Source organism: Anolis carolinensis, unplaced genomic scaffold (assembly GCF_035594765.1).
Source record: "Anolis carolinensis isolate JA03-04 unplaced genomic scaffold, rAnoCar3.1.pri scaffold_9, whole genome shotgun sequence".
Taxonomy (NCBI): Eukaryota; Metazoa; Chordata; class Lepidosauria; order Squamata; family Dactyloidae; genus Anolis; species Anolis carolinensis.
In genome coordinates, this window is record NW_026943820.1 from 7,272,226 (window position 1) to 7,294,843 (window position 22,618).

Sequence of the window (22,618 nt, forward strand, 5' to 3'; positions counted from 1 at the left end):
AAAAGGTGTACTTTGGAGGAATGGATACAAAAAGGTGCATTTTGGAAAAGCAGCACACCATTTAAATTATACAGCCCGAAACCAACAACTGTTGGGCACTGAGTTGGGTCTTTTACTCTCTAATTTGTCCCTTTTTCCTCCACTATTTCAACATCGTGCATCCCCAGAAAGGCAATAAAGCCATTTATGGGGAGAGGGAGGTCTTTTCTTATGATCTTATTCCACATAGTTTGGAAGTGTATTTGTGATTTGTGGGTGAATTAATTTCACTACAGGATGATGATGATGATGATGATGATGATAATAATAATAATAATAATAATAAACTCCTCAAAGCACAGCAGACAAAAAACCAGTACAAGAAAACCGCACTACAAACTAGAGCTGACAGCTGGCACAACAAAACATTGCATGGAAAGTTCCTTGACAAAATGGAAGGAAAAGCTGATAAGGAGAAGACCTGGCTCTGGCTCACAAATGGGACCCTGAAGAAGGAGACAGAAGGCCTGATCCTTGCAACCCAGGAGCAAGACATCAGGACAAAGGCAATTAAGGCCAAGATCGAAAAATCAGCTGATGACCCAAAATGCAGACTGTGCAAGGAAACCGACAAAACCATTGATCATATCCTCAGCTGCTGTAAGAAAATCGCACAGACAGATTATAAACAGAGGCACAACTATGTGGCCCAAATGATTCATTGGAACTTATGCCTCAAGTACCACCTCCCAGCAAGTAAAGAACTGGTGGGATCGCAAACCTGCAAAGGTCGTGGAAAATGAGCACGCAAAGATACTGTGGGACTTTGTCAATCCAGACTGACAAAGTTCTGGAACACAACACACCAGACATCACGGTTGTGGAAAAGAAAAAGGTTTGGATCATTGATGTTGCCATCCCAGGTGACAGTCGCATTGACGAAAAACAACAGGAAAAACTCAGCCGCTATCAGGACCTCAAAATTGAACTTCAAAGACTCTGGCAGAAACCAGTGCAGGTGGTCCTGGTGGTGATGGGCACACTGGGTGCCGTGCCAAAAGATCTCAGCCGGCATTTGGAAACAATAGACATTGACAAAATTACGATCTGCCAACTGCAAAAGGCCACCCTACTGGGATCTGCACGCATCATCCGAAAATACATCACACAGTCCTAGACACTTGGGAAGTGTTCGATTTGTGATTTTGTGATACGAAATCCAGCATATCTATCTTGTTTGCTGTGTCATAATAAAATAATAAAATAAAATAATAATAACACTTTATTTATATTCCGCCCCATCTCCCCAAGGGAGTTTCAAAGGGGTCGCCAAAGAGCATCAGGAAACACTTATTTCTGATGGTCTTAGGAACCCAAATCCTTCCACTATTTTCTGTTGGTCATGGGGAATTCTGTGTGGGAAGCTTGACCCAATTCTATTGTTGGTGCGGTTCAAGTGGCTTCTTGATTGTAGGTGAACTATACATCTCAGCAACTACAACTCCCAATTTGTTAGTGTGTTTGTTTTTAGAGTGTGAAATGTTAAATCAATTGTTGCTGTTGGATTGTGTCTATGTGTTCCGGCAAGCTTTCCAGCAGCAGAGGAGTTAATTACATGCTAGTCCTGATTGATTGCCTGCAGGGCCAATGGGTCAAGACTTCCATTTCAACTGGGGTTCTGTGTGGGAAGTTTGACCCAATTCTATCATTGGTGGGGTTCAAGGGGCGCTTTGATTGTAGGTGAACTGTAAGTCCCAGCATCTACAACTCCCAAATGTCACGGCCGATTTTCCCCAAACTCCACCAGTGTTCACATTTGGGCATATTGAGTATTCATGCCAAGTTTGGTCCAGATCCATTGTAGTTTGGAGTCACAGTGCTCTCTGGATGTAGGTGAACTACAACTCCAAAACTCAAGGTCAATGTGCACCAAACCCTTCCAGTATTTCCTGTTGATCAAGGGAGTTCTGTGTACCAGGTTTGGTTCAATTCCATCATTGGTGGAGTTCAGAATGCTCTTTGACTGTAGGTGAACTATAAATCCCAGCAACTACAACTCCCAAATAACAAAATTAATCCCCTCCCAACCCCATCAGTATTCAAATTTGGGTGAATCAGGTATTTGTGCCAAATCTGGTCCAGTGAATGAAAATACATCATATATCAGATATTTACATTACGATTCATAACAGTAGCAAAATGATAGTTATGAAGTAGCAACGAAAATAATGTTGGGGGTTATCACAACATGAGGAACTGTATCAAGGCATTATTAGAAACATTGAGAACCAATGCTCTACATAAATGGGAACTACATCTAAATTGAAATTTAAGCAGATTCAAGAATGATGCTGTGTACATCCATATCCTCTCCTCGCATTGATAATAGTTCGAACCCAACTCCTGTATAGTTTATTGTTTTCCTGTATACATTTAATAAGAAGGAGATGTCTGCACAAACGTTGGGATGGTGCTACCCAGCTGCTACATTGTACAACGGAATACGCTCTGAAAAGAAGTGTATTCCATTATTTCATTACCACAAAGAGCGAGGCGTTTTCATTTCATTTTTCAAAGTGCAAACCTCACCCAGGTTAACGGAAAACAACTCGATTCTGTCAAATAAAACAGCACTCCTTCTCTAAGCCGAAGAAAAATAAAGCAAAGGTAGCAGGTCACGGCAGCCACAGCTGTATAAACGAAGGGTACGATCCACCGGGAATTTCATCCGGAGCGCCCTGCACAGGAACACAGCTTTGCTTCAGCGCGCCTTGCACCAGGCACGATCCCAGAGGTCCAGGACAAACAAAGGAAGTATTACTTCACACGACATGTAACCAAGTGGTGGGGTTCGATGACACATAGCTTGGCGATGACCACTGGATTTGAGTAGCTTGCAAATGATTCGAAACTTCATGGAGGGCAGATCTAACTATGGTAGCACAGGGACTTGAGAGTAGGAAGCCTCTATAGCAGGGGTCCCCAAACTAAGGTCCATGGGCCATTTACCTGGCCCCGTCCTAAACTTTAGACTTAAGTCTACCTGGTCATTGGAGGTCTCTTTGCTTACTTATAGCATGAGATCATCTAGATGGTCTTTGGGGATCTCTTTGCTTACTTATAGCCTTATGAGATCATCTAGATGGTCTTTGGAGGTCTCTTTGCTTAGCTATGGCCTTATGAGACTATCTAGCTGGATTTGGAGGTCACTTTCCTTACCTATGGTCTTATGAAACCATCTAGATGGTCTTTGAGAGTCCCTTTCCTTATCTATAGTCTTCTGATGGCCTTATGAGATCATCTAGATGGCCTTTGAGGGCCCCTTTCCTTACTTATGGTCTCATGAGACCATCTAGATGGTCTTTGGAGGTCTCTTTGCTTACCTATGGTCCTATGAGATCTTCCAGGGGTCCCCAAACTAAGGCTCATGGGCCGGATGCGGACCTCCAAGGTCATTTACCTGGCCCCGTGCTAAACTTTAGACTTGTCTACCTGGTCTTTGGAGGTCTCTTTGCTTAGTTATAGCCTTATGAGATCGTCTAGGTGGTCTTTGGAGGTCTCTTTGCTTAGCTATGGCCTTATGAGACTATCTAGCTGGATCTGGATGTCACTTTCCTTACCTATGGTCTTATGAAACCATCTAGATCAGGGGTCCCCAAACTTTTTAAACAGGGGGCCAGTTCACGATCCTTCGGACCATTGGAGGGCCGGACTATAGTTGGCCACTGAGCAATAAATAATTATTATTATTATTATTATTATTATTATTATTATTATTATTATTATTATTATTATTATATCTCTTTGCTTACTTATAGCCTTATGAGATCATCTAGATGGTCTTTGGAGGTCTCTTTGCTTAGCTATGGCCTTATGAGACTATCTAGCTGGATTTGGAGGTCACTTTCCTTACCTATGGTCCTATGAGACTATCTAGATGGCCTTTGAGGGTCCCTTTCCTTACCTACGGTGTTATGAGATTGTCTAGATGGCCTTTGGAGGCCCCTTTCCTTACCTATGGTCTTATGAAACCATCTAGATGGTCTTTGAGAGTCCTTTTCCTTATCTATAGTCTTCTGATGGCGCTACAGTTTTCTTGTAGTAAAATTACTGTATATACTCAAGTATAAGCCTAGTTTTTCAGCCCTTTTTTAAGACTGAAAAAGCCCCCCTCAGCTTATACTCAGGTGGGGGTCCTGGTTGGCTTATATTTGGGTCAGCTTATACTCGAGAATATATGGTACATTTATTATTTTTCTCTATTATTATTGTTATTATTACATTTATTATTTTCTCTATTATTGTTGCTACTATTACATTTATTTTACTCTATTTTTATTATTATTATTAATACTACATTTATTATTTCACTCTGATCTTATTATTATTGCATTTATTATTTTCCTGTATTTATTATTACATGTATTATTTTCCTGTATTTATTATTATTATTATTATTATTATTATTATTATTATTATTATTATTATTATATGTATTATTTTCCTGTATTATTTATTATTATTATTATTATATGTATTATTTTACTCTATTATTATAAAAAGGATACATAAGCACATTTACATTGAAGAAGAAGATGAGAATAATGATTTGATCAGAGTTGGACAGTCTTATCTTAAATTACATTGTTATGTAAAGATTCAAAAACATTTAACCTACTGATGCCTCAATTAATGTAATTTTATTGGTATCTATTTTTATTTCTGAAATGTACCATTCTCGGCTTATACTGGAGTCAATGTTTTCCCATTTTTTGTGGTAAAATTAGGTGCCTCGGCTTATATTCAGGTTGGCTTATACTCGAGTATATACGTATTTATATTTACATGTATACACAACTGAAGGCCTATCTCTTGCAGCAGGCCTACCCATTCCATTTTAACTTTTGAATTTTAACCTATTTTTATTGGTGTGTGTATTTTGTTATATGCATTTTATTAGTGTTCTGTTTTATCTCACCGTTTTAACCATATTGTACCCCGCCTCGAGCTGCAAGGAGATGCAGGTAATATTTATTGTTACTGTTATTGCTATTATTGTTATTACAGTAGAGTCTCGCTTATCCAACATAAATGGGCTAGCAGAACGTTGGATAAGCGAAAATGTTGGATAATAAGGAGGGATTAAGGAAGAGCCTATTAAACATCAAATGACATTTAATAATTTGCAGAGAAACGGCTGTGGATCCTGGCGAGAGGCAGATTGCGGATAATACAGAACGTCGGATGAGCAAAGGTTGGATAAGTGAAACTCTACAGCAGGGGTCCTCAAACTTTTTAAGTCGAGGGCCGGTCCACAATCCTTCAGACTGTTGAGGGGCCGGATTATCATTTGAAAAAAAATAAGAACAAATTCCGATGCATACTGCATATGTCTTATTTGTAGTGCAAAAACAACAACAAAAACAACAATGAAAGAACAATACAATATTTAAAAATAAAAACAATTTTAACCAACATACATTTATCAGGATTTCAATGGGAAGTGTGGTCCTGCTTCTGGCCAATGAGATAGTCAAGTTAATTAGGGTTGTTGTTGTTGTTGTTGTGTGCCTTCAAGTCGTTTCAGACTTTGGGTGAGCCTAAGTCTAAAATTTATTTATTTATTTATTATTTACTGCATTTCTTTACTACATTTGTATCACACCCTTCTCACCCCAAAGGGGACTCAGAGTGGCTTACAAATTATATGTACATACAATATATTATATTATTAGCATAGCACAATATTAGCATTATATATTACTATGTTGAACTATACCACTATACTGTAATATTATTAGTAATATTATATGCAATATAGAATATATAATTAATATTATTATATGGTATTATTATTAGTGTTATATTGTATTACATTATAATATTATTATCAATATTATATGTATATAATAATAATAATAATAATAATAATAATAATAATAATAATAATAACAAAACTTTATTTATACCCCGCCAACATCTCCCCGTGGGGACTCGGGGCGGCTCACAACATTACAAAAGTAACAGCACAAATACATTAAACAATATACACAGTTTAAAACACAAGAAGATGATAAGATGTATATACAATATATTATATTATAAAACTGAGGGCGGGGGCCAGGTAAATGACCTCGGAGGGCCGCATCCAGCCCCCGGGCCTTAGTTTGGGGACCCCTGGTCTACAGTGTTATATAAATCCACTTTCAATTAAATGACATCCAATATGCATAGAATTCTTTTAGGAAGCACACTGCTTAAAATACACACACAGTCCATAGCACACACATACTAAACAAACATAAACACGCACATATATTGCGTATCAAGAGTGCAACCGCGGCCTCCAACGTGACCGTTTCTGCAGCCAACTTGGCGCCTGTTTGAACCAGACAACCTGCAAAGTTCTCAAGAAGAGAAGAAGACCTCACGAAATGTTCAGGGACCCTCGTCGTAACCTTATCATGTCCAGTTCATTGATGTGCTAATGTGCTACCGATACTCCATTCTCAAGCTGAGAAATGAGAGAGGCAGGCATTTGCGGCAAGGCACCCGGTCCCAGTGGGTGGGAAAAGAGGTGTGGAAGAAATCTGATCTGCAACAGACAGAGCTCACTTGTTTTTCTGCGGTTTAAGAAATAATACGATGAAATAACCATCCCATTCACTCTGGGGGAAAAACATTCATTCTCATTTTTATTTTGGACGTATTTTTCAAACTCAGAGTGTAGACCCATATAATGTAGTTGGACATGAAGTGGGATTAAAGGGAAAGGTTTCCCCTTGACATTAAGTCCAGTCGTGTCTGACTCTGTGGGGTAGTGCTCATCTCCATTTCTAAGCCAAAGAGCCGGTGTTGTCCGTAGACACCTCCAAGGTCATGTGGCTGGCATGACTGCATGGAACGCCGTTAACTTCCTGCCAGAACGGTACCTATTGATCTACTCTAGAACCAGCCTGGACACAGGATATTATTTGAGAACACAGAAATGCTGGACCACTCCAACAACTATCATGTCAGACTACACAGAGAAGCCATTGAAATCCACAAGCATGTGGACAACTTCAACAGAAAGGAAGAAACCATGAAAATGAGCAAAATCTGGCTACCAGTATTAAAAAACTCTAAAATCAAAACAGTAGATGGGAACCAACACTCTGAGGGCAGAGGACAGCTAATGACTGAACAAAGGAAGCCCCCAGGCAAGAGACAAAAACCTTTCCAATGCTAATTAGGGTGATTAACTGAAACATTAATGCTGGCTTCCCAGTGACAAAGGACTCTTGCCACACCCTGGACTCTACACAGATATATATTCTTTCCTTTCCTTACTTAGTTTATCCATACCTCACAAGCTCTGAGGATGCCTGCCATAGATGTGGGCGAAACGTCAGGAGAGAATACTTCTGGAACATGGCCACACAACCCGAAAGACATACAACAACCCTGTGCTCCTGGCCATGAAAGCCTTCGACAATACTCTAGTTTTATTTTTCATTCTTTGGATCGTATGTTGTGTATTTAAGTTTACTATTTGTATTATTTTAAATTGTTGTATGGTTCTGATTATTATGTACAGTAGAGTCTCACTTATCCAACATAAACGGGCCAGCAGAAGCTTGGATAAGCGAATATCTTGGATAATAAGGAGACATTAAGGAAAAGCCTATTAAACATCAAATTAGGTTATGATTTTACAAATGAAGCACCAAAACATCATGTTATACAACAAATTTGGCAGAAAAAGTAGTTCAGTACTCAGTAATGCTATGTAGTAATTACTGTATTTATGAATTTAGCACCAAAATATCACGATATATTGAAAACATTGACTACAAAAATACATTGGGTAATCCAGAACGTTGGATAAGCGAGTGTTGGATAAGTGAGACTCTACTGTGTATTGTATTGTATTTATCAAGTTGAAACCACCCTGAGTTCCCTGAGGAGATAGGGCAGTAGATAAATAAAGTTGTTATTATTATTTTATTATGACACAGCAAACAAGATAGACATGCTGGATTTCATATTACAAAATCACAAGTCGAAGACTTCCCAAGTGTCTAGGACTGTGTGATGTATTTTCGAATAATAATAATAATAATAATTATAATTATAATTATTATTATTATTATTACAAGATGGTGGTTGGTACTCATCTTCATTTCTAAGAAGAGCCGGCATTGTCCATAGACACCTCCAAGGTCATGTGGCCGCCATGACTGCATGGAGCGCCGTTACCTTCCCGCCGGAGCGATACCTATTGATCTAATCTCATTTGTATGTTTTCGAACTGCTAGGTTGGCAGAAGCTGAGGCTAACGACAGGAGCTCACTTTGCTTGTGGATTCAAACCACTGACCTTTCAAACCACTAACCGCCGCTCAACGATCTAACCCACTGTATATGGGAATAGTGTAGATCCAGCTTTAACATAGCATTGTACCGCTTTCCTGCATTTTCTAATATATCAAATCAAATCACGTTTTATTGACTAGTCCATCGGCCGTATCAAAACATTTAACACAGACATACATACAACTTACAACCCATGGTAAAAAAGAAATTAAAATAAACAAGCTGTTAACAAGATCCCGTTCAGGTCAAATATCTGCATTTATCCCAATTGATTCCAAATATGCAATTCTCAGCTGTGTTGCTTTGAATAGGAAAAGGGCTATTTTGTGTGTTATTTTACATTTTCTAATACAGATATGTAAAGTTCATGCAAAGTTTTTTTTCCCAAAAAAAGTTCACCTATCCTATCCTACTGTTGTTTATCAGAGTAAGGCATGAACAATGGTTGCTGCTTGCATTTTGTCACAAAATGCCTTACTATCGATCACGATATTGATATCTAATGATTATTATCTCAACTCAGACAAAGAGAAGGAAACATATTTGAGCCAAATAGCTAATTCTCCTACTTTCTCTTTCTTCTATTAATGAACATTCTAAAAACAAACAACATAAATATTGTGTTGTCAAAGGCTTTCATGGCCAAAATCACTGGGTTGCTGTAAGTTTTTCAGGATACTTTTAAGTAAAGTTTCTACTAACTTTCATCGGCTAATCATAAGTATATATTGACATTATGCTGCTACGATCAAGACTTACAAAAAAAAAAAAGCACTAGAATTTTTAATTAGTTATGGGGCTCAGAATTGGAACAGAAGAAATTTGAAAAGAAGAGAGATGTCAAATTTTTTTCGACAGAGGTTTTGCCCTGAAAGCAAGAAAGTCACAAAGATCAAGCGATGAAGCAATACTGGCTGTTAACTCCATGCCCTGGCAAAGCAGACACTTTTAAAACGCATTTTAACTTTTGTTTGCTATAATGAATTTCTAAGGGATTGCTCAGAAACAATTGACGTGTTCTAAAAAAATTTTTGTTGGTGGTGTTGCTGTCTGCGATCCTGCACTGCTCCCAAATTGCAGGGTTTTCTGAACTTCCGCATCCCTAAGGAAGTCATTAGTCATATTAGCTGCAATTGCAATATTATCAAATCAGATAAATACCCGTATTGATTTGGAGCCGTGTTAAGACACTTAATGGCTTCAAACGCAGGAAGAGAAGTCTAACTAACCCTTGCTAGAGTCTAAAATGAGAGGGAAGTATCACAAATTTAAGGTTAAAGGTAAAGGTTTTCCCCTGACATTGGGTCCAGTCGTATCTGACTCTGGGGTTTGGGGCTCATCTCCATTTCTAAGCTGAAGAGCCGGCATTGTCCATAGACACCTTCAAGGTCATGTGCATGGAGTGCCATTACCTTCCCGCCGGAGCGGTACCTATTGATCTACTCACATTTGCATGTTTTCAAACAGCCAGGTTGGCAGAAGCTAGATGCCTGCCAGCCTGGACAAGAACTATTTCATGGCTCCCAAACCCAACTGTTGCACCTCAGCGCTGGTTCACCTTGCTCTTAACACACACTCCACCACAGCAGACTTGGCTTTTCAGTTGATTGATAAAAGATAGCAAAGTCTTAATAAAAAGCAGTAAAGAAAGCAGTGATCCAATTGCAAAGGCAATCTGCAGAATATAGTTCAAAGTCTCTGTAGAAAATAGTTCAAAGTCTCTAATATAGCAAATCAGTCCTGAAAAACAAGGTAGCATGAACTCCAAAATACAATCCAAACACAGAATCTAGGCATGAACAAAAGCAAGAATCTTTTTCCATGAGCAGAGACAAGGCAGGAGTTAAGCTTCCAAAATCAACGTTGCTTCATCGGAAATCTTTCCCTGTTTCTCCCTATTTAACCATGCTTACAAGCTAAGAAAGCATTCCTCTGACCTTGGGTTCCCACACATTTATCAGCTGTTCTCACAGAACGCCTGGGACAAACTCTTAACCTTAACCTTGTGTCTCTATCTAAGGTCCTCTGACTTGCTGCCCGAGTCTCCTGGACTTTGTTGATGTTCTAAATTTTGTGAAAGGTCACCCTTATCACTAACTTCAGCTTCCCTGCTAGCCTGCAGCCTCTCTGACAATTCAGAGCCTTCAACATTTTCTTGGTCAGCCTGCATTTCTGACAATTCAGAGCCTTCAACATTTCCTTGGTCAACCTGCATGAGCCCAAATCCCCCTTCATCATCAGACTAAATCACAACACTGCCTATTGTCAAACTTATTTTGAAAATGGAGAGAGGTTTATGATACAGAAGAACACATTCACTTCTACCAGGTCCTATTATTATGTGGTTCAAAATAAAGTATCGTCCAAGGTTCACAAAGCTCCTTTAGCTTCAGAGCGTCTCTTTTTGGGGCCTTTCTACCCAAACATCCACCAAATACATAACAGTTTCTTGGATGCACTTCTAAGCATCTCCTTTCACCACTGTCCACCCGCTTCACCACCCGTGGTCAAGTCAGGAACCTGAAAAATACATTCTGAATAAATCTGAAGTATCTTCCAGAAAAATAGGAGGAAAGGAAGCACTATCTGCTTGCAAAGGACCTATATATGCTCATAATTCTTTTCGTAGACCAAAATAGAGGCACCGCCGGTGTGTTTGCAAGAGAGGGAGCAGCAGAACAATCCAAAAACAGAGGACAAAAAGTAAGAAAGTGAAGTTAGAGCAGATTTCTACAGACAATCTAAAGCAGTGTTTCTCAATCTGGGGGTTGGGACCCCTGGGGTGGTCACAACAGGGGTGTTGAAGTTTAGGGTTTTTCTGTTGGTTGTGGGGGTTCTGTGTAGGAAGTCTGGCCCAATTCTATCATTGGTGGAGTTCAAGGATCTCTTTGACTGTAGGTGAACTATAAATCCCAGCAACTACAACCCCCAAATGCCAAGATCGATTTCCCCCAAACTCCACCAGTGTTCAAATTTGGGCATATTGAGTATTTGTGCCAAGTTTGGTCCAGATCCATCATTGTTTGGAGTCCACAGGGCTCTCTGGATGTAGATGAACTACAACTCCAAAACTCACGGTCAATGTCCACCAAACCCTTCCAGTATTTCCTGTTGGTCATGGGAGTTCTGTGTGACAAGTTTGGTTCAATGCCATCATTGGTCTATTTCCCCCCAACTCCACCAGTGTTCACATTTGGGCATATTGAGTATTTGAGATAATAATATATTCCTGCCAAGACCCTCACCCGAGAATAAGCCGAGGGTTTGTTTTTTTCAGTCCTAAAAAGGGCTGAAAAACTCGGCTTATACTAGAGTATATACAGTATTTACAATGTGGCTTGCTGGTCCTGGAAGCTGGTCCAGGAGAAGCATGAGTTCTTGGAGAGGAAAGTAGACAAAGATAGTTGTGAGTACCATGTAGCTTCAGGACCCATGTTGGCCACCATGACCTGTATTGATATCTAAGCCTTGCCAAAAGCCATGAGATATCATCTTCAGCTTCTGATAGCACTGGAGTGCCCTTGATAAAACTGGAACACCCTAGGACAGTGGTTCTCAAAATGTGGGTCTCCAGATGTTTTGGCCTACAACTCCCAGGAATCCTAACAGCTGGTCAACTGGATGGGATTTCTGGAAGCTGTAGGCCATGGGGACCCATAGGTTGAGAACCACTGCCCAACAACTTCCAACGAGTTTTTCTCTGACATTCCTATAGGACCATCACAAACTTTTGGAGGTACCTGGATCCTAAACACTCAATGCCACCTTCTTTTCCTCCAGATCTGACCTTTTCCCAGCAATCTTTGCCTGGAAAATAATTGAGTGCACTTGAGTGCCTCCAAAGACGTTGGCTCCATCTCTAGCGTTTCGAATGCTTACAAGTAATTTCACCAAATTGCCATGGAATTGTAGGGAAAGAAAGAAGGTGAGTCTACTTTCGTTGGGAAGACGTCCGCAATCTATCTATATATATAAAAGGGTAATGAAATTTCGGCCTAGGACAAAACAACAAAACTACACATCCCAGAAACACTAAACTTGGCAGCACAACCCCTCATCCATGCCTCTACGTTCATACAACAAAAAGCTCCAGCTACTCCAGAAAACAGCCAGGCTTTGAGACTGCAAGGCTATTCACTGCTACTCCACCTGGCCAACAAAGGATTCTCATAAGCCACAGCAACGCGTGGCCGGGTAAAGCTAGTCTATATATATAAAAGGATAATGGTGTTGCTCCACCAGGCAAAACAACAAAACTAAAGGCCCCCCAACCTAGAAAATTGACAACACAACCCCTCATCCACATCTCTACGTTTTTACGCTCAACAAAGGATCCCCCCCCTCAAACAAACACCCACTCTTTGAAGGTCCAAACCCATTCGGTACTCATCACTCTTTCATCTCAAAACACAAAATAAAGAGCAACACTCTGAAAACAAAGGAATTCCATCCAGGAAACAATCAGGCCCACCTAACACCTCCCAACAAAGGATCCCCCCCCCCCCTCTAAGACACGGAACCACCTAAAAAAAGCCACAGCAACGCATGGCCGGGAACAACTAGTTGCTTATAAAATGATAAAACAACATTGAGGGTTTTAAAATAATCGGCTATAATGGCTGTCGGGATTGCAACTGGAAAAGCAAAGTTGCTTTTCTTATTTTAATTTTATTAAAGGGAAGTGAACAAAGACTACCCAAGGCACCACAATAAAATTACATTAACTGTAAAATTACATTATTAATTCTTTAATCTCACTCGAGGCCTCAAGCTGTTGCTATGTCCAATTACCCGGCTAACCACCTGTCAGAATTGTAAAGCTAGTTTAACATTACCTCCAGGACAGTTCTGTGCCCTGTGTTCGGTCAGGTCTGCCAGTGAATCGAAGTCCTGCTGACAGTTATCGCAGGTGTAAATTGACTCGTCCTCCATGTCTTCATCTTCCTCATTTCGCTCTTCCTGACTCGTAATGCTGTTCCTCTCTTCCAAAGCCCGGCTCTCCCTCGTATCATTCTCGAGTTCTCTGCCCAGGCCTCCTGCCAAGAAGAAGAGACTTCATTGTAAGTTTGGATTGCATGAGGTTTAGAAAAGCAAAGAATATGTGCATACATTACGACACCTTCATCATTATCTCTCACACACGTCTTGGTTAGTTCCAGCCCTTGTCATTGAATGAAATACAGAAGAGCTCCTTGGCATTGAGGTGGCTCACAGCAACAATTAACTCGTGGCTTGGATTTTAACTCATATTCTTTATTATCTTCCCACCTTCCCATGGACATTGGCATCTGCTGGGGTTGGGTTTCAGGACGCATGTGGATGTCCAAGTCCCATTACTTGAATGACATAGTAACATGACATCCCTTATATAAAATAACTAAATCTGGCCTAAAAGCTGAGACACCAAAATAAAAATGGTTGGGTGGTGTAATTAATGTTAGCTATGGGTGATGGTTGGAATGATTTAATAATTCCTGTGTGTGGTTGGGATTATATGGTGGTCTCCTTAACCATGGATTATGCATCCATGGAATCAACCATCTATGGCTCAAACCATCTATTTTCGAGCCATAGATGGTTGAATCCATGGATACGTAATCCATGGTTAAGAAGACCACCATATAATCCTAACCATATATCGGAATTACTAAATCATTCCAAACATCACCCATCGTTGACATTAATTACACCGCCAAACAATTTTTGTTTTTGTGTGTTAGCTTTTAGGCCTATTCCCGGGGGTATTTGGGGCACTGATTCAGAAAACTGCATTGGATAAAACCACATTGGCTCTAGTTTCTTAGATATATATATATATTTTAATGGGCGAGCAGATGATGACTGCTAAATGGCATATGTTCTGTATCTCAAAAACTGGAACTGTTAGGGCAGTGGTTCCTAGCCAGTTTTGAAAAGGGACCACTTGACCAGACACCACTGTGACCAGACACCACTTCATCCAGGGACCACTTCATCCAGGGATCATTTTGACCAGGAACCACTTTGACCAGGAACCATTTGACCATGGACCACTTAAACAGGGACCACTTGACCAAGGACCACCTTGACCATGCATCACTTTGACCAGGGACCACTTGACCAAGGACCACTTGACCAGGGACCACTTTGACCAGGGACCACCTTGACCAGGGACCACTTGACCAAGGACCACTTGACCAGGGACGACTTGACCAGGGACCACTTTGACCAGGGACCACTTGGACCATGGACCACTTGGACCATGGACCACTTGGACCATGGACCACTTTGACTAGGGACCACTTGGACCAGGGACCACCTGACCAGGAACCACTTTGACCAGGGACCACTTTGACCAGGGACCACTTTGACCAGGGACCACTCTCCAATATTAGTATCAAAAGCGTTATGAATCAGTATTTGGTCAACTTTAAATTAAATTTGGTTATGTGGGGAGCTGATCCAGAAAATTGCATTGGATAGACCAAATCAGCTCTAGTTTCTGATACAGAACAAATGCCATCCAGTAGTTGACATCTTTTTTGCCCACAAAAAAAATCATAGTTAATAATCTAGAGCCACGAACCCTTTTTTAGTTCTCGCTTCCCACCAGTGGGCCATGATCCACGGGTTGGGAACCACTGCGTTAGAGGAAATGATGGTGCCAGGTCAAATATAACCCAGAAACAGGGCTCACATTAGAGGCACCAAAATGTGTGCTGGCCAGTGTTATGGTTAATTCAAAACACTGTAGCTGGAACTAACTTGTTATGAGGAAAACATTGTAATTGTCATGTCAACCTGTGGTTAGATAGAGATGGAAGAAAAATGTTTACCAGCCATAGTGATCCATTCATATTTTTGTTAAGTTGCACTAAACTATGTGTTGTATATGTTGGTAGGGATGGAGCCAATTGAGTGACAAACAAAACTGGACAAATTGTAAAGTGGGATTCAGTCTTTAGGATGGCTTTCTCATTCTGACATTTGACTCCCACAATTCCCAAACAACAACCATATCATGTGATTTGTGTTCCAAGCAGAGAACCAATGGGGTAGAGTGGCTTGAAAGTTGGATACTAGGACTGAAATCCCTTCTTGGCCATAGAAAGTCCATAGATGACCTTAGTCAGCTCGCACTCTCTCTTAGCTTTTTTTTTTTTTTGCCAATATTTTTTATTGTGCATTTTACAAGCAACCTGTATATTTCTTGTTACATAAAAAGAAATCATATTCTTTTCTCACTTTAATAAAATCACATCACGATAATCATCACCTAGAATAATGTGAAGGAAAAACTAACCAAAGCAATACTAATAAAAAAGAAGGGGGAAAAAAAAGAAGAAGAGGAGAAATTAAAAAAAGAAAAAAAAGAGGGGAAAAAAAGAAAGATATATAATTCAACAGTTGCTATATTTTCCCTATAACTTCCAGAGCTCTGGATGTGGTCCTCTTTGTTTTTCTCTTTGTTCATACGTTTTAAGTGTGTAGGTAAGAAAAATTTAACTACCTTAATTTTATGTTGTGATCCCAGGAAGTTTCATTGGTCTAACTTTATGTAAAAATTTATTTTTTCCCTTTGTAAATACTCCTTCATAGGTTTCCAGTCAGTTCTATTTTTGAAGTTTCTGTCCTGCACTAGTTTTTGAGTCATTAAATCAATATTCATTATGTCCAGCACTTTATTAATCCATTTCTCGATATTCAGTACTTCTTCTAGTTTCCATACTTGTGCTAACACTATTCTGTGGTAAGAAAGAATATTAATCTATCAGTGTTCTTATCCAATTGTGGGTCAGTAATTCCCAGTAAAAAGCATTCTGGTTTGAACTCTAATTTCTTTCGTACTATATTTGTCATTTTTATGTATATCTCATAATACCAGATTTTTTAAAATCTTTTTGCACTCCCACCACATGTGTAGGAAAGTGCCCGTGTGCTTCCCACATTTCCAACAGCTTGCATTATTTTTTCCTCTGGTATATTTAGCCAATCTGTTTGGAGTTAGGTACCACATATGAAACATTTTTGTACCAATTTTCGCTAATTTCATTAGCGTAGGCCCACTTCAATTTTTTTGTCCAACACTCTCTCCTAGCTTTAAAGGAAGATAATGGTAATGGAAAACACTGGAAAGTCTTCCCAAGAAAACCCTGAATTAAATTGGAAGGCAAGCAACACCAAATACAGTCCAAGCAAGGATATTTTATGTGAAAGGAAGACAACTTTAGAAGAACAACAATAGTCCTTTTGTAGGAGCCAATAACAAAAATGTTTGTCAACTGTTAACATCGTCTTTAGCATTCTTCACCAATCCTACAATGACTGCGATCTAATGATTTTAAATTGTCGGAGTTTTTAGTCTTGAAGACAATGAATTAATTGCCCAATTTTCTAATTTGATAACATTATCAAATTAATTTTCAATCCTAATGTTTCAAGCTCTGGGTGTACAAAATCTGCTTCACAAAACACATCCTCGGTTCTTTGCAAAACCAACACAGAAAGTCCTCCGATTGACGCTAATGACTGAAAGATTTCTTGTAAATAAGTGTTTTCGCTGTTTCATTTGACGCTATCTTTAAAGGAAAACATTTTACACATGAATCAATTACTCCTGTATCTGAGACTGAAAAGATAATTATATTGAACAAGACTGAAAAAAACAGAGCCAACAAATATTGTTTATTTCAGCAGAACTACAAACCCAGCGTCGTTGTTACTGTTGGGTTTCATTTAGGGGGAGGGAAGAAAAACTAAATTTTCGCGAATTTGTCACAATGAGAGATGAATCAACATGAATCTGCTAATAGAAAAAAAAATATGCCGCGTGGTTTTCCGGGGAGGAATCACAGCATGCAATACCCTTTGGATAGAAATGGAAATATTAAAAATCAATGCATAAGCTTTTAGTGCATCATAAGCTCTTGCAATGTTTAAATCAACAGCACATTTTCACATTCGGCAATTGTCACAGTATACCAGTACATTAGCTATGGAAACCTACTAAGGACGGTAGACATTGCATATTGTATTGGTCACAAGATTTGAAGGGAAATCTATTTCTGAGATAACTACCGTATACACTCAAGTATAAGCCGATTCAAATATAAGCCGAGGAACCTAATTTTACCACAAAACAACCTGGGAAAACATAGACTGAAGTATAAGCTGAGAGTGGTAAATCTCAGAAATAAAAATAGATAATAATAAAATTACATTTTTGAATATTTACATAAAACTGTAATTTAAGATAACACTGTCCAACTCTGACTAAATCATTATTCTCAACTTCTTCAATGTAAATGTGCTTATGTAAACTTTTAATAATAATAATAATAATAATAATAATAATAATAATAGAGTAAAATAATAAATGTAATAATAGAGTAAATTAATAAATGTAATAACAATAATAGAGAAAATTAATAAATGCAATAACAATAACAATGTTAGAATGAAATAATACATGTATTAATAATAATAGAGTAAAATAATAAATGTAATAATAATAAATATAGTAAAATAATAAATGTAATAATAGAGTAAATTAATAAATGTAATAACAATAATAAATAGAGTAAAATAATAAATGCCGTAACAATAATAATATCAGAACAAAATAATAAATGTATTAATAATAATAGAGTAAAATAATAAATGTAATAATAATAATAAATACAGTAAAATAATAAATGTAATAATAGAGTAAATTAATAAATGTAATAATAATAGAGTAAAATAATAAATGCAGTAACAATAATATCAGAGTGAAATAATAAATGTATTAATAATAATAATAATAATAGATTAAAATAAATGTAATAGTAGCAATAATAATGAGTAAAATAATAAATGTAATAATGCCAGTAATAATAAAGGAAAATAATAAATGTACCATATATACTCGAGTATAAGCCGACCCAAATATAAGCCAACCAGGACCCTCACCCGAGTATAAGTCAAGGGGGGCTTTTTCAGTCCTAAAAAAGGGCTGAAAAACCCAGCTTATACTTTTGTATATATGGTATCTACATCTGAACTGGAGATGACTGATGTAAAATGTCATTTTGGAGTCTTTTTACAATGAAAATGACTTTACATGGAGAGAGAAAAACAAACTACAGATGTAGATGCTTCTGTACTATCTATATTACAATAATAAGCCCCATTTCAGGCTGTGCATTCCAATTATCACTTACAATTCTATCATATTTATTCCGTGTACCTTTCTTCCAGACACAAAACACCCGCATCAACACAATTCAATCTCTTTTAAGCCTGCATTCCTGTAGAGTTGATAGTTAATAAATCAGGAGGACAACACACCGGTTTTATAAGGCCGGAACCTATAAAAAGAGTCCGAGTATATAAATTCCGGTTTAAAGAACGGCCATCAAAATCTGTAATAGAAAACGGACGGGCGGCTACCTCTGAGGCCAAAGTGCCTTCATTGAAAGGGAGAAAAAGACGGGGCAAAATTCATTCAAAGGACCCATTTTTATTATTCATTTCTTAAGCAGCTGTAGCACTCAAAGGAGTATTTTGCAATTCTTATTTAAGCACCCCTCTGAGATACCGCACTGATATTTTCCATTTTTAAATTTAAATGGAAGCTTTATTCTGCCACATGGAGACCTCTGCAAATGTTCCTCTATGACGGTGGCGACATCTCCAAGGGCTGGAACTGGGATAGATCAAGACCACGCTTCAAATGTGCATCTAGATCAGTGGTCCGCAACCAGTGGGTCCCCAGGTGTTTTGGACTACAACTCTCCGAAATCCCAGCCAGTTTACCAGCTGTTAGGATTTCTGGAAGTTGAAGGCCAAAACATCTGGGGACCCCAGGTTGAGAACCACTGAGCTAGACCATGTACAGTAGAGTCTCACTTATCCAAGCTAAACGGGCTGGCAGAAGCTTGGATAAGCGAATATCTTGGATAATAAGGAGAGATTAAGGAAAAGCCTATTAAACATCAAATTAAGTTAAGGTTTTACAAATTAAGCGCCAAAACATCATGTTATACAACAAATTTGACAGAAAAAGTAGTTTGATACGCAGTAATGTTATGTTGTAATTACTGAATTTACGAATTTAGCACCAAAATATCATGATGTATTGAAAACATTGACTACAAAAATGGCTTGGATTATCCAGAAGCTTGGATAAGTGAGGCTTGGATAAGTGGGACTCTACTGTATATTCTTCCAACTGTTTTAGAAGACCCAACCTGAAGTGACAACTGCAGCCAAATCTGTAGGAGGTCAAAGGATCCCCAATCTAAATCTAAATCTATCTAATCTAAATCTAAACTAATCTAATCTAAATCTAAACTAATCTAAATCTAAATCTAAATCCATAATAAAAGCAAAAACCCGTATGTGTGTATGTGGCACGGATGTTTGCTCACACAGACAGCCTCCGGCCTCCACAAACAGGCTATAGTTCCCAGGGTTAAGAATCTAGCAAGTCACTCTTTTCCACTGACATTGCAGTTACAGTGAGCGCCATGAACATGCAGCCCAGCCCCTGCCAATGTCCTTCCCAAACACTACGGCCCACCACCCAAGGAAGGCTTTCATTTGGGGACCATTTCATCTTAGACTTTCCTTTTTCTTCCACCACAGGCAGGCATCCCAGGGTTCTCCATTGCTGTGGAATTTGCATGGCCCCGCCCACTGCCCTTTCCTTTCCAATCTCTCTGCATAACAAACAGAGCAGAACTGAGCTGCAACTAAACTTACTGGAGGAGTTTGGGGATTGACTCCACATGGTGGAAGTTGTAGTTCACCCTGCATCAAGTCAGAGCACTGTCACTCCTACTGGGGAATATACAGGAGTTGTAGTTCACCTATAACCAGAACACTATGAACCCAAACAATGATGGCTCTCGGCCAAACTTGCCATGCAGACCCGATATGCCCAGATTTGACTACTGATGGGTTTGGAAGGAAACTGGACTGGAAGTTGAGAAGTAGTAGGTACTGGGATTTATAGTTCACCTGCAATGAATGAGCCTCACACTTGGCACACAGAGCCCCCATAACCAATACAACATATTGGACAAGTTTGGGGAAAAGGGAGTTATAGTTCACCTGCAGCCAGATAAACACTGACCCCCACCGACAATGCACTAGGAGCACACTTTACACAGAGAAGCCTCATGACCTACTGAACATACTGCAGGTATTTGTGGGAAGAGGCCTTGATTTTGGGAGTTGTAGTTCACCTCCATCCAAAGACCACTGAACCCAGCCAATAACAAATCTTGCCACACAGACTGAATATTGCCTCCTGTGGATACTGATAGATATTTCCGGGCAATTGCTCCGGGAATCTGGAAGTTGTAGTAGTTCACCCCCATCCAGAGAGTACTGCAGCACACCTGGTACACACGCCCAAAATGGCCAACTTATAATACTGGCAGGGTTTGGGGGGGATTCAGCCACGATTCTGGGAATTGTAGTTCACCCACTCCAAACAGAATACATAACATTAAAACACAAGTAATACCATTCTCAAATGACCCGGGCATCACCGGGTCCCCAAGCTAGTGCACTATAAATTCTACTCAATCCCAGCCACAATTGCGTTACATACTAGGGTTGTGCACTTCATCTGACTATGAGTGAATCTGAAGGGACCATAAGCCAGAAAATAGTAAACTTTTGACTATCTAGCTTTGCATCTGCATATGCCCCTCCCTTCCTGTGAGCTGGTGCCTTTCTCCAGGAAGTTCCAAGGAGAGAAGAAAGCTCAGAGTAAACAAGTGAGGTCATTGGTATCACTTGTGCCAAGTGGGTGTGGAAGGTGAGGAAGACCCTCAGCCATTGGTCAATTTTAGATAAGCCAAGATATATATTCTTTGTTAACTGCACACATGTTGCGACAGCTATTTGCATGGTACGGACCCACTAAAGTGGGTTCCTACGGCTTATCATCAGCTGTGATAACAATAAAAGGATTATTTTATTGCTCTCTTGGACTTCTCTCCTTTACTTCCCCTCCGGGCCAGTCTCCAACACACCTACACCAGGGATCCCAAAACTTTCTAAACAGGAACCCAGTTCACGGTCCCTCAGACCGTTGTAGGGCTGAACCAGGGGTCCCCAAACTAAGGCCCGGGGGCCGGATGCGGCCCTCTGAGGTCATTTACCTGGCCCCCACCCTCAGTTTTATAATATAATATATTGTATGTACATATAATATTGATAATAATATTATAATGTAATACAATATAACACTAATAATAATACCATATAATAATATTAATTATATATTCTATATTACAAATAATATTACTAATAATAGTACAGTATAGTGGTATAGTTCAATATAGTAATATTTAATGCTAATATTGTGCTATGCTAATAATATAATATATTGTATGTACATATAATTTGTAAGCCACTCTGAGTCCCCTTTGGGGTGAGAAGGGTGTGATACAAATGTAGTAAATAAATAAATATTAAATAAATAAATTTTGGACTTAGACTCGCCCAAAGTCTGAAAGGCACACAACAACAACAACAACAACAACAACAACAACAACAACAATCCTAATTAACTTGACTATCTCATTGGCCAGAAGCAGGACCACACTTCCCATTGGAATCCTGATAAATGTATGTTGGTTAAAATTGTTTTTATTTTTAAATATTGTATTGTTCTTTCATTGTTCTTGTTGTTTTTGTTGCTGTTGTTTTTGCACTACAAATAAGACATGTGCAGTGTGTATCGGAATTTGTTTGTATTTTTTTTTCAAATGATAATCCGGCCCCTCAACAGTCTGAAGGATTGTGGACCGGCCCTCGGCTTAAAAAGTTTGAGGACCCCTGGGCTGAACTATAGTTTTTTTAAAAAAACAAACAAACAAACTATGAACAAATTCCTATGCACACTGAACATACCTTATTTTGAAGTAAAAAAACAAAATGGGAACAAATACAGCCTCAATGTTAATCATAATCATAATAAAAATAATAAAGAGGGTTGGAAGGGACCCCTTGGGCCATTTAGTCCAACCCCCTTCTGCCTTTGTGCACCAAAAGCACTAGCAAAGCACCCCTGACAGATGGCCACCCAGCCTCAATGTTGTTAATAATAATAATAATAATAATAATAATAATAATAATAATAATGACAATGACAATAATAATAATACATCTCACAGTCCTAAACACTTGGGAAGTGTTCAACTTGTGATTTTGTGATACGAAATCCAGCATATAGATCTCATTTGCTGTGTCATATAATAATAATAATAATAATAATAATAATAATAATAACAACAACAACAACA

At 38.8% G+C, this 22,618-nt stretch overlaps 1 protein-coding gene across 2 annotated transcripts in view; it reads right to left on the reverse strand.

Annotated features, from left to right (window-relative positions):
• Positions 1-22,618, reverse strand: part of znf423 (zinc finger protein 423) — a 499,271-nt gene that overhangs the window by 334,926 nt on the left and 141,727 nt on the right. For both annotated transcript variants that reach the window (XM_062961910.1, XM_062961911.1), the window contains exon 3: positions 13,172-13,372. In XM_062961910.1, coding sequence (XP_062817980.1) covers positions 13,172-13,372 — 201 coding nt within the window. The remainder of the gene's footprint in view (positions 1-13,171; positions 13,373-22,618) is intronic.